The sequence below is a fragment of the Ammodytes marinus genome (assembly GCF_949987685.1).
Source record: "Ammodytes marinus genome assembly, chromosome: 7".
NCBI classification, from domain to species: Eukaryota; Metazoa; Chordata; class Actinopteri; order Uranoscopiformes; family Ammodytidae; genus Ammodytes; species Ammodytes marinus.
Genome location: NC_137211.1, coordinates 27,632,371 through 27,646,080, shown reverse-complemented (window position 1 = coordinate 27,646,080; position 13,710 = coordinate 27,632,371). Strand labels below are relative to the sequence as shown.

The window sequence follows — 13,710 nt, the reverse complement described above, 5'->3', positions numbered from 1 at the left end:
ACACTGTTGCAAAAGATCTTGACCAAGGCACTATTGATTCTTGCCAATACGTGCCGGTTAGGTTTTGGAGCGTATATGTATCTGATAGTTTTTGAATATTTTTATCGGGCCCAATTTACAGCAAACATTCCACTTCCTCATTTAGACCAAGGCGAATGCTTTGGCTGAATTGTTTTAAATGTCCGTTCCGCGCATGGACTTATTGGGTCTTGGGCGACTGCTGTCTGGACCGCCTTCTATGCATGTGCTCGTACATTAGCATCCGTACGGTGCCGAATCGCACTTCTTCTACCACCCATACCCCGGCCAATGAAGTGTACCGTGCTTAAGCGCGATATGGAGGCCTAGTGTGAGTGCGCCCTTAGTTGCCTCTTCCAAGATACCCCTCCTCTTCAGTAAAGCTATGACCCCAGATGTGTCACCCTCTCCTAAAACTCCTTGCATCAGGACCAGACATGATTGGACTAGACCCAGGGAATAAAAAACACACTTTGAAACAAATGAACAAAGACATGTTATTGCTTCCTGCTCAGTGCTCACACCCATTTCTCTTCAGTGCAGCCAACAGTAACACAGTAATAGATCTAGGACCAGAACACCTGCTGAAATAGCAACATTGTTAATTCACTGCTGAGTGCCAGGTGTTTTATGGGAAGTGATAAATGAAAACAGTGTGTAAGTTGTGTAACCGTGGATTTATCTTTTAAAAAAAAACATGCACAGTCATAGAGAGGGAGAATAATTGGAAGGCAAAAAAAATAAATAAGTGAGTCATGGTTCCTGTCATGACCGTGCTGAAATTTCCGAGAATGTTTCATGCCCTGAAAATGTTTTTTCCTACCTTCCTGTCTGCTTGGATGTAATGCTGCATATAACTGACTCGTTTGATTTCCTGACCAAACAAATCAAAAAACCCTTATGGGTGGAAAAACAGTAAGGCCTGATCCAGAGGCAGAAAGAAAAAGGGACAAACAAGGACACATGTATCGTGGCTGAAAGTGTGCTGTGCCCATTCCGCGGGCTTCAGTTGCAGCCAACGTTTTTTTGGGAAAACTGTTATTAGCGGGAAGGTAAAATGAGGGAGGAAGAGTGAGGGGAGTTCTTGGAGGGGCAGGACACACAGCTGTTTCAGACAGACTACCAGCAATTATTATTTCTTTTGCAGGGGAGGGGAAAGGACGGAATGGCGTGCACCGACACCTCTCCAGGCATGCACAACAAGAGGGAGGGGTAGTGGGAGGGCGGCTTCGGGATGAGGTGACAATGAGGGCTGCTACTTTACAGCCTCCACTCAGTCAGGGGTCCTGTTTACTCCAGAAATGACTGCGCCGGGGCCTCATTGGAAATGTGCAGTCCAGACGACTCCTGATAAATGCAGTGTCTGGCTCCTGGCAGCACAAACAAACCGTGACCCAATCTTTCATTCTCACTTACATAAAAGGTACGTACGTAAAAATGGGACGTACACACAGGTCTGACACAGTCGTGTTTCAGGGACGCAAACATGTGTATGGCAAAAAAAAGAGACCCATCCAAAGTTACCGTCTGACGAAGGCCTGTGCTATCTTACTTTGACAAAGTACATGTCATTTTCTGTATGCTGGTGCCTTAACGTTTGATAGTTATCTAGCTATAGCAAACCCCGAAACTTTTGACACGTATCCCTACCGTTACTAATGCAGTGTCTGTTCACGTTAGCAATAGCAAATCTAAACTTGTCAGTAAGTAAATTCATTAGTGAATTCAGTTTTGTTTCATATAGTTTTCTACTTGAAAAGGTTTTCTTTGATTAGGTCTAGGGAACTCAGGATAATAGTTTATATAACTATTGTACATTTCTGGTGAACCACATCTCCCCAAATTAAACAAGTCTAACTAAATGAATGGTAAAAAAAAAAAAAAAAAAAAAAGTGGGAGTCGCCAAAAGGGAACTAATTTGCATGCATGATATTACATCCATCATTAGACTGTGGTATAAAAAAAGCCTCTATGTGAGAGCCAAATCAACCACTAGAGGAAACTCGCAAAGTCGAAGCCCCAGCCATGACTGTGAAATCAAAACGAGTGCTATGGTTTGTTAAAAGAACCACCAGACAATTTACAAATCAAAACACACACTGGATATGTCATCAATCCGGGCTCAGCAGACTGCTTCACTGCCCCGTGTGTACATTTAAAATCATTGCTGGAACAGACAAAAACACTGAGAATTATGAAGCAAAATGAATATGAATCCTTTCACTGAAGACTCCTGGTGCATAAGGACTAGTCGTTGGGGGGTACGGAGGGAGGAAAAGGAACGCCCCAATGGAATCAAAGAGAGGATTACCAACCACATCCGCAAGACAAGACTGAGCTCATGTTGACATTTAAGCTTTCACCCCGGCTCCATCTGCTTCTCATTCCATCCTTTCATTCATTCGTTGTAGGCGGCCCTCATTGTCGCCAAAAGTCAAAAAGTCTGCATTACCTATTTGGCTGATGTGAAAAATCCTATAAGCGACACCTGGATGTAATCTCCTAATTAGTGGCTAGGGATGGGGGGACGAGGGGGGCACAGAGAGCAGGTCTCCTAGGCTACATGATGAAAAAGGGGGGACCGGTGGAGGATGAGTACAGGAAATCTATAGAAGCAGGTGTTTACTGGTGTCAGGGCAAGAGAGCGTGTGTGTGTGAATGGTTAAGACATGCCGGCATCCAAGCTTGAACTAATCCAAACTCCAGGGACGATGACATCACCTAATATCCCAAGCTTCATTAAATGAGGAAAACACCAGCACGACCCTCAGCCCAGAGCTTGCTGACAGACACACAGGAGGGCTAATGCGCCTTCTATTTTGCTTCAGGGCTAAATGATCTGATGATTTACAATATCGAGAGTTACATAACGTTTCCACACCGAGGAGGTACCACATTGTAAAAGACAAAAGCTTGTGAATTTTATTCCTTGAAAATGCAAAGACTGTACTTTTGGGGGTAATTCGATCCTGTCTGGAATAAGCCGTAAAGCCAATTTTAATATTTTTTTTAGAGTGTTGGCTCCCAATGATTATTTTTTTTTTTTTACTTTTCATACCTAGCAATAAAGACTAAGGGAAAATTGTGAAAAGAAACACGAGGCTAGACGAATTCCCATCTGGCATGTCTTTATGAGATGTTTTCTAAAAATACATTGGTAAATCGTACATTGAATGAGAAAAAATCTGATCCATTTGGTGTTTTGCGAGTGGCGATATAAACTCACCTGCTGGGCCAATGAGAAGAGGTCCTGATGCAGCGCTAGAACAGCTCTGTAAAAGGCGCCGTCGTGTGTGTCTCTGGGGATCATACATGTGTACTCCTCCATGCTGTCCCAGTGCCCTGGAGAAACAACAATCAGGTTAACACTAGGGCGAAAAGACAGTGACCAAAGTGTCTATTTAAAGGTGGGGTACGCGATTCTGGAGAACGTTTGTTGACAAATCACTTTGTCAAAACCAGTGAATATCTCCTCACAATCTGTTACCAGTCTGTACCGTGCGTGTGCTGATTTTTGTTTTTAAATAGACAGCCTAGGGTCTGTACACTGGTATGTAAACAAAGGGAATGTAAAGCAGGCCCACTTTGTCAGGATTTTTTTTACAGCGCACACACAGTACGTACAGGTAGCAGATTGTGAGAAGATATAACCTGAATTTGAAAAAAAAGTGATTTGTCAACAAACATTCTCTGTAATCGCAACCTTTAATTGATGTCCGACTTCAGTTAGCAAGCTTAGCAGCACTGGTGTTTGCTGGAACCCCACTCCACATCAGCTGGCTTTAATATGCAGGCCAGAGCTTTAACAAGTTTCTTCCCAAAGACAGTAAAAAGGCAGTTGTCAGTTTTCAGTTGGACTGGCCTTCTGGTTGAGTCTCAGGGTTTATGATTTTGGAATTTCAAAGCCACAAACCACAGAGGGCCTCTGCGGTGTTGTCCCTGCTTTTCTACACCATTGCACCTTACTATATGTCAATATTATGAATGGATATCATCTCCAACTGCTTATGCGAGCAGGGGGCCTTGGCTGGAACTGTTTTTCTTTGCGCCTCGGTTTGATTGACTTGTTGCAGCCAGGCAGGCAGAACACGGCCAGAATAAGTGCTCCATGGACAAGATTTCTCTTAAGATAATTTATTGGCATTTTTTCCCTTCTTTTTCTATTCAACAGGTTGGAGAGATAGATATGATATGGGGCAAAGAGGGGAATGACATGCAGAGAACGACCCGGGCCGATTCGAACCCAAGTCTGCTGCGACAAGGCCTCTATGGGGGGAAGACTCTAACCACTACACCATTAGCACCCCCCTAGATTTCTCTTAGTACTTGACTGACAGCTCCTACACTGCTGGTTCATATCTGATGTGAAGTATTGGAGTGCTTACCCAAACCCCAGGCGGCGGCAGCAGCCATACGAGCCATCTTGGCCTGGGTCTCCTCGCTCACCAGCGTCCATTCCTCACAGCACTGCTGGTGCAACTGGCCCCTGGAACACATTAACCACACAGGCTGCACATGACAGAGAAAAGCAAAGACAGATTTGGTTCAGTCACATGTTCACAATGATGAAGAATCTGATCGCAGCTATCAACAGGTTCCTTAGTTAATAATAACAGGTCATTTGGTGTTTTGTTTTTAAATATCATATAGTTATATTTATTACTCGACACTGATAAATGCTGTGTTCTTCTGATTGGTCAATCACAGCATTCTACCATACATTATTTCTCAATATTGTCTGTTAATCATGATTGGATACATTGATAGGGAAATAGCATTGTTGCAGCATTAATAAATGCACTTGATAAACAGTGACATCAATACTGTAAATGGTCTGTGTTCTCAACAAAAGAGGCTCTTCTAAAAGCCCAAGTCCCAATGACATTAAATAAATTTCAAGACAGTAAATTTCCTTTTCTTGTGCCATACAATAAGTAAGGAAATTCTTCACCAGAACAGCCAAGCACCTCTGGTGAAGGATGAGAAGGGGATAATACTTTTTTTTTTTTTTAAATATACAACATCTGCCATTATTTATTTATTTCATTTGTTTTTTTTAAAAGATGAACATCTTAAACCAGTGTGCCGTCCTACCACAGTCCGATAAAACAAAGTATCACAGCAAACAGATGTTCCCCTTGGGGTCAGGTGCATCTAACCGAGACTAATTCCTCATTAACAATCAGTGCGGCATTGTCCAAGCGGAGATCAAACCCCCGTCGCATGTGTTCTACAGGCAGGATGCTGGAGCGTCTTAAGATGAGGGGAGAGAGAAAAGGAGGAGGCAGCTTTTGGAAGGGGGTCAGTGAAGTGAAGCCGCTCTCCAGCTGCTTCAATATCGTATGACATCCAAGCAAGAACAAAAAAGCTCCAGTGCAAAATGACAAAACGGAGAGAAAGTGGGGGGCATGGAAGCACTTCAGTGGTAATTTGACTCAGTGGACCATCATTCACATCTATTTTAAAGAAAAAATTGCTAAAAATACGAAATCTTAAGAGTAGGGAGGAGGGTGAATATAGGCTTTTAAGCGTTTAAAAAAGGGCCTGCAGTACACAGAATGGACCATCCCATTGGTTTGTCACTTGCACCTGATTAGACCATTTATCAGCACCGTATGAGTGTGTGCCTGCTGTTACACTTGACATCTTTCTTACTCTCTTTATATCGAACGGGACAGGCCAATAGATCATTTTCAAAGCAGACATTTTGACTTAAAATAGCAGAAAAAGGCACAGGTGAAACTACATTTTGTTAATAATGGCCTAGTTCCATTAAGTGTTTCAATCAGAAATGCCAGTGAGCCAGCATGCTCAATACAAGGATCCCTCGAAAATAACTCACCTAAATGGAATGCAGTTTTTAAGGTTTATCAACTACACCTGTGCTTTTTCTGCCGTGACTTGCCAAAATGTCTGATGTGAAAAATGTCTATTACAATACTATTTTTATTAGCATATGAATTCTGGATACATCAGTGAGTTTCCCAGCATATCAAAATATCTTTTAGAGTTATAAGCAAAGCTAAGAAGGGAGGTGTAGTGGCTTTATCACACTGACCTTCTTTGTTGGGAAACAACATGCAGAGATAGCAGCATGCTTGAGTTTGACTGCTAAATAGCAGCATTTGGCAGGTACAAAACATTTATTATAGGCCAAAAAAAAAATTACTTTATAGGTTCTTTGTTATGTCAAGAGGGTTATCTCGCAATAATTACTTTTCCCAAACACTGACAGGCTGAAAAAATATGATAAGTGCTCACAATTTGAACCGTACCAACATGTATGGGTATACTATACAGCATGTTGTACAGAAAAAGAACGTAAGTTGCACAGTCCCTAATAAGACCCACCATTGTAGCAGGGATGACTAATGAGCTAAGTCTAATTATTTTTTCTTTACGTGTTTACATATTTCTGTAAATTCCCTTGATCAGTACTTATCTAAGGTTTGAGTTGATTTCACCAGTTTTGGATCTGCATTGAGAAGAAGACGGGTACCATGTCTCATTTACCAGGGAACAATGTGTTCTCTTAGGTCTCATCTTCTTTGACTCATGAACCAGTCATCTGTTATATAATCGCCTTAGCCTTACACATCCTCACATACAAACCATCGCAGAATTCTCTTGTGAACTTATCGAAATGAAACTGATTGAAATGAATCATAGAGTAACCAACAATGACACAAGGGGCTGGTTACATAAGCGTATTAACATCTGCTTGGCTTCAGGAGCTCTATGACGATCCACATATTTGGATGCTTTGGAGATCTTATGAGTTTCTTTTTCCCTCAAAATGTTCTTTGAGGGTGGGCGGTCAGGTCATTATTGAGTCGAGCTTCAGCTGTGGCAAGGTTTCATTGGAGTGGCGGAGCCTCTTACTAGTGTTGGATGCCATTTCGTGCATTTCCCAGGAAAAGAATGGCTTTAGTCATGTCAGGGTAACCGTTTCTCTCTATTTTTGCCCAATGATTAAAGGGCCTTAATGTCAGGAGTCATTAGGGAGAGGCTGCCTATTCACAATAAACAAATAAAAACCAGGAAATGGAAGAGTTTACGGCAAGTAGAATGCCTCAGATGCTGTCATGAGAGCCAAGGTTAATAACTCTATTTTATCACTTCAGTGAATCCCATTTATACCACAGATAACCAGGGGCAGAATGGGTTAGAAAACAACAGCTGTACTAAATTGAACAGTCATTAAAACATTAGGAAAACTGATTCCACCCCGAGTGATTACATATGAAAATGAATGAATCAATGGATCTGAAGACCTGAAGGCTGGAAACACTGATTTGAACAAATGATTGCCGCTCTAAGAAAAAAGACAAAAGATAGAACTGCTGACATACCATTCTCCCAGGGCCTCCAAGCAGCGCATTCTGCCCAGGATCAGCTCCGGATCCTCTTTGTTCATGTCGATTTTCTTGTCATATGCTACCAGGGCGTCCTCCCACTCATGGAGCTTCTCATACCAGGTGGCTTGGATTTCCTAACAGAGTTAGAAAGACACCAGTGTTAAAAAACGTGAAACTGGAACCATGTTACTATATGAATAGACACAATTTATCTATATTGTCTCTATGTGTTTCATTATGTGGCCAAATCATTTTTGTTATCTTGACTGTTGACGATAAAGGAAAACACTTTTATTTTTGATTTGTTTTATTGTAATCAAATTACTTTACTCTTTGTCCATATAGAGACAGGCAAATACCCCCACAGCTAACGATCAATATAACATTGCTGGTTACTCCTCAACCTGTTACATTGAATTCTTGTAAAAGAATGCTCTGGGTATTGACTTAAGGGACATCAACTAATGATTAAGTGCCATTGCTGTTGATGTCTTCCAACCCTTTGCTTTACTGATGATTCCTGACTTGTATACTGAATAGGGAAATCCCTGACATCCTCCCACAGTAAAGCTTCCCAAAGAGCCACCTCATAAAAATGGTTCCTGGAAGTGCACAATGACACTCTGTTTACTGAGCCTTTTTTTTTTACTTCACCGTGCTTTGACAAAGCAACATACATGCATTTCACAAAGGCTGAAGGAAAGACCTTTTTCCACAGGAGACCCTATGGTTGAGAATAATGAGTTGACGTTTGGCTACAACTAACAATCTCACCATTGCTGCATTCTATGTTCACTTTCACATAAGATGGCTTCAGCTCGATACAAAAGGAGTGAAATATTATGTGGCTTTCAATTAGCCCATCGAAAGTCACATGGAGTGTTCCAATAACTGAAGATATTTAGGGACCTTACAGACCACTTGGCATTAAGAAATAGTTACCGTTTGTATTTGTTGGTATGAAACATTGTATCCATGCCACCGCAAATAATAAATAAAGCAGTTCCAAGTTGTTTTAGAAAAATACAGAGCAGAGAAGCATAAAAAGGGGAAAGTATGTAAGAAAATCCAAACACCCTGTCAATTGGATGAAAAAGTCCCTAATTTTGCTTTTTGTCGTGGACGACTGATCGACCGTAGCAGATGGGATTTCCATGTGTTGCACATTAGGAACAGGGTGTTCTGGGGCTATGGGTTCCAAACGACCCTCATCCCTACGCTAAACTGTGAACATGGGGAACGGATAAGGTAACTAAGGAAGAGGTGTATGCTCACAAGAGACCACATACAATTCAGCCCACTAAGAATGCATTTAGTGAGAAAATGCATCGAGACCTGAGTAAAGGAGATTTGACAGGTACTGGTGACAAGATTTAACATGAATCCTGTTGAAGACTTCATGAGTTTAAGCCAAGACACTGCAATTATTTTGGGAATTTAAATCCTGGATTAAACTAGGACGGGGGCAAGATTTTACAAAACTAAAAAGTTGTCATCGCAGTTATCGTTCTCTCCTGTCTTTAGAATTTTAACTATTTTACTGACACAAACTACAAGATAGCCAACCTGGAATTTGGAGTGTGTATATTCACTCCAAACAGTGTTGCCGGAAGGTGCAGAACTGTGCTGTGACCAAGGCTAACCCAGGCAAAAATTTTTTTTAAGAAAAACTCTGTGTTTTTTGCATTAGCCTTGTGCAGCACCCCTGTGGAGCCAATATAGTGGTACGATGGAAAGAAAGGAGTCACACTTGTCCTAGTGTCGGCCTGAATGGAACATAAGATCAGGTTTTAGGTTAAAGTGGTAACGAATTATTGAAGAAAAGAAGAGGCACTTACCAGCTCGCCAAAATGTTTCATAGCGTACTCTAGGACCCCAGATGCTGCCTCTGGCTGCTGCAGTTTATTGTTGATGCTGCAAGATATGACCAAAACAAAGAAAAGCTTTTAGACTTATTGGAACACACAATTTAGGAAACTCTGAGAGAGGAAAATGTTGGTTCGATATGTGGATAATGTGTAGATAAAGTTACTATTGTTATTATAATCTATCTATAAAGCAAGAAACGTCTGTCCGTCTGTGTGTTTGTCTGTGACTCGCATATCTCTCTCACTGTTAAGTCAGATCGGCATGAGCTTCCGGATATGGCTTGCGCACGGCACAAAGGTGTGCATCCTTGATTGATTATGAAGTTTTGGACCAAATATGTAGAAGGTATCATATTTATATCATGCTGGCGGCGAATACATGCACACACTGAAGGCCATAGTAACGACGGGCATGAAGTAGTCTCCGGCTAAACCCTTCCTCCCTCTGGTTTGATTGGCTGCTGCGACCAAAGCTTGAAATGAATGACGAGCGGGACACACAGCAGACCTGCTTCCTACAGGCAATGCACTAATGATTAATGGCAAGAAATAAGCCATTAGGGAGGTCTAGCTTCTAAACATCTATATGTCTACAATAGCCAATTTACTGCTCAAGAAAAATATTAATATATCATTTTCAAATTAGGTTACAAAACATTGTGGTAGATTTGCACATCCTTCTTTCTGAGTGATTTCACACAGGTGGGTATCTGAGTAGGTGCTGATAGTTGGTCCAATGTCTAAAGCCTCTTTCACACATGAACTCTAGAAAATATCCAAGAAATTAAAAAATATATTCCCCCCCCCCTTTTACCCTACAATTTGTGATGAACTTTTGCTGGACTGCAATCCGTGTGTAGCTAAATCCACTGTTGACCTTGGGAAGGTGTAGACACCAGATGCCACACCAGCCAGTGGTATATAGAGACAAAGTTGTGATCCTTCACCACCTTCCAGGTCACAAACACTGCTAACTGAGAACATTAGAATGCAGAGTTAAGCCAGCGAAACCACTACCTGACATTGAACCCAGGGTTTCTTCAGTGGTGTGTCCCTGTGTCTCCATCCATGTGACTTCAGGAAAAGTAATTTACCCACTAATGGGAGCAGCCAACTTTACAATTGCCAACTAAGTCAACTAAGAAACCTGCGCCAATGCATGTAAACGCATGCAGGCGACGCAATTTAAAATATTTTTTTCTTCTTCTTTCAGCACAGCGCCTATTGTGAAAATCACTTGTTGACATTTGTCAGGCTTGTTTGACAAATGATGCGTTATCTGTCAAGACACCACAGTTCCAGTCTGTACACCACCCCTCCCCCCCACCCGCCACCACATCTGGAAACACTCAAATGAACTGCAAGTCTATTATATTTCCTCAACTGCAAAATCTGTGTGCAGCCACGGCCAATACATCTGTAAAATGTAGCGTTTGAAGAGTGCTGGTATGCAGTTGAGTTCCTGAGGACAGCAGGCAAGTTGATGAAGGATACTTATATGTCCAAAAGCCAGTTTGACGCAGGGTAAAGGCCAAACAATGTGATGAAATGGCACAGCAAGTGGTCATACCGAAGCTCAGGGAGCTGCGGGTGCAAACCTGCATGATGGCTAAGATAATCCTAACAAGAGCTACATTGTTAGAACAGAAGACCCTTTGACCGCTCAACGTAACTTCCACTTTGATTTCAGGTACTCAATGCTCCGATTTGCAGAGTCACACAATTTTAATCTTAGTTTCTCTCGGTACACATCTCTTAACCAGACTTGTTAGACATTTTTTTTAAGTGAAGAATCATCGTATGTGGGGGCGCCTTTAGCTCAGTTGGTAAGGCGTCCCCCCCATGGGCCTCGGCCAGCAGCAGACCCGGGTTCGATTCCAGCCCGCGGTCGTTCTCTGCATGTCACTCCCCTCTCTGCCCCATTTCAACTCTGTCTCTACACTATCAATAAAGCATAAAAATGCCAAAAAATATCTTAAAAAAATAATCATTGTATGTGCATTTAACATTGCAGATCCATCCAGCCGATAGCTATATGCAATACGCTTCTGAGGGTCACAGGGGCTGGATCCCAGCTGACATTGGGTGAGAGGCAGGGTACAGCCCAGTAAGGACACCAGTCAATAACATGGCTAGAACTATTTCTACTGCTTTGCTAAGTTAATCATATATTAATTTAAATTGGATAAATGATTTTGCCTGCTGCACCTTCTTTTTTTTACACCATTACACAGGGCCACTTGAACATATTTTAACAGGGGGTGCTGAAGGTAGGTTGGAAGGTGTTCATTCCTATGACGTGGTAACTGACTGTTTGACAATGTTGGATTGATTAACATACAAATCTGTGGACAGTGTGAGAATTCACAACAAATTCAGAGGAAGTCCACGCAGGCATGGGGAGGACCATGATGTCCAAACCCAGGACCGCCAACCACTAGTAACAAGTAATTGGTGCTCCTAAAGGGAAACTTTATAACAATTACAACAGGACTTTCAGAAGGGAAATGAAAGTTGAGTCCTATCACAAACTACACCGTGAAACAAGATGTATTTCGTATCCTATTGCGTGACAATGAATCTTGTCCTTTCACACATACCGTAGCATTTTTGTAGAGATCTATTTATTTATTTCAAATTACGTCGGAGTAAACAGATGATGCACAGTGCAAGACATCAGGACATGAAGGAAATCAAACTAAATTGAATATGATTGCATAGCATAGCATGAGAATGTGAGCTCATTTTAGCAAATAAACATTTCTATGTGACTCTCCAAGGGCTCGATAAAGTGCCTTAAGCCTCGTTCCACTGAGCGGTGCGGCTCGCTGCATCTTTGCACTCATTTATTTGTGTTTCCTCTGTCAAAAGTTGGAAAGGGTACACAAATAAGCCAACTGTGCCGCACCTATTTTATTTTTGGCACCCTTTCGTTGGGGTAACAGGTCTTCCCAAAGGGTCGAGCTATACACTGCAGTCCGTTGATTAGTCGACAGAATCATCATTTAACCCGCGAGAGATAAACTGCCTTGTGTAGTCACCCCTCCCATATTGTGTGGCGTTTTTCCTCTTCATTTATTGCCGGGACAAGCCAGATCTAGGGTACTGTGCTCCTGCCGAACCGAACTGTGCTGCTCAGTGGAAACATTAGACTTTTTCACCAACTAATTAAATAACAATCTCACAGTCTTAAAAACTACCATCATCAAGTATTCTGACACCAACAATATCACATGGGGTAGGTTGTGTATACTAAATTGTAAATACAAATTACAACTCATTGTCGAATAATCAACTTTCCAGCTCCAAATGAACAAAGAACAGCAAGGCCTTAATGTCCTGGGCACCCACAAGCTGCCACGGTATAGCTAAAGCTGCCCAGATGAGGTTTCATGTGAGGAGACAAATCAGAATAAGGGCCTTCTATCCTACGGACCCTGGAGATTTCATTGTCCCTCAGCTGAAACCATCTGGCTGCCAGCTCCAAGCACACACAGTCTAAACACATCCAGATGACAAGGCTCACGTAACGTTCTCCCTCAAGTATATATAAAAAGAAAAAACTCCATCAACCTATTAGCGAGCAGAAAACTTCTTGAACAACCGTCTAACCTCTCTTGTGCAGGGCCACAAGCACCACTTCTGAACTGAAACTCTGACTTGTTCCTGTGAGAATTGGATGAGCCACTGTAAGGAGCCGAAGCTGGAGTTCTTTCAACTGTAAAAAATGGGTTGACTCATTATATTTTGACATGAAATTTAGACAATGTGCTGTCAATTCCAAATCAGATTTCTATGAGGTTTTAATACGAAACCCCAAACGAGCTTAACATGCTGCTCATTTCCACAGAAGTTCGGAAGGGAACATCCTTTATACAATGTGTTATAAGGCAAAAGGCCACAAGGTCTGTAGAGCCTTCAATATAAACAAAACCTGAGAGTGAATTATTTATTTTATTATAAAGGACAAATTCAGACCCTATACTTTACATACATTTTGTCATGGTAACATACAGAAAAAACAGTTGTGTCTTCCAGGTACTTTAGACTGGGAATTTTGTATTGCCCCTTCAATTACAAAAACAGAGCATTGCATTATTGCTATTCAAATAGAAGAAGAAAAACAATCGCTTTAAAAAGACTCATAACTTGCATTTGGCTTCTCACTATTAGAATATTGACAGTGATGGTATGTGCTTCTGGCATATTTCAATCAGAAATGATGACTGAATCTTTCAGTCTGGGCCTAGGTAGAACTCCTACTGTTTAATGTTCAATACAGAGAGAAAGCAATGTGTACTCTCTTGAGTGTAATACAAATGATGTGTCACAGCGCAATCTCTAAACCAGCATGTCTACATTAGATTTTGGTTAACATACTGCATTTAACAATGATAACCTTGAGTCACAGAGCGCAAAGAGGGAGTATAAATAACTATATATGTATGTTACTTTCAAAAAGTTCA

At 41.6% G+C, this 13,710-nt stretch overlaps 1 protein-coding gene across 1 annotated transcript in view; it reads right to left on the bottom strand.

The window, feature by feature from the left end:
• The window catches only part of mtor (mechanistic target of rapamycin kinase), a 97,203-nt gene that overhangs the window by 29,299 nt on the left and 54,194 nt on the right, over positions 1-13,710 (bottom strand). The window contains exons 29-32 of the mRNA XM_080031882.1: positions 9,215-9,290; positions 7,371-7,510; positions 4,404-4,504; positions 3,245-3,360 (exon numbers count right to left, since the gene is read on the bottom strand). Of these exons, the coding sequence (XP_079888008.1) occupies positions 3,245-3,360; positions 4,404-4,504; positions 7,371-7,510; positions 9,215-9,290 (433 nt within the window). The remainder of the gene's footprint in view (positions 1-3,244; positions 3,361-4,403; positions 4,505-7,370; positions 7,511-9,214; positions 9,291-13,710) is intronic.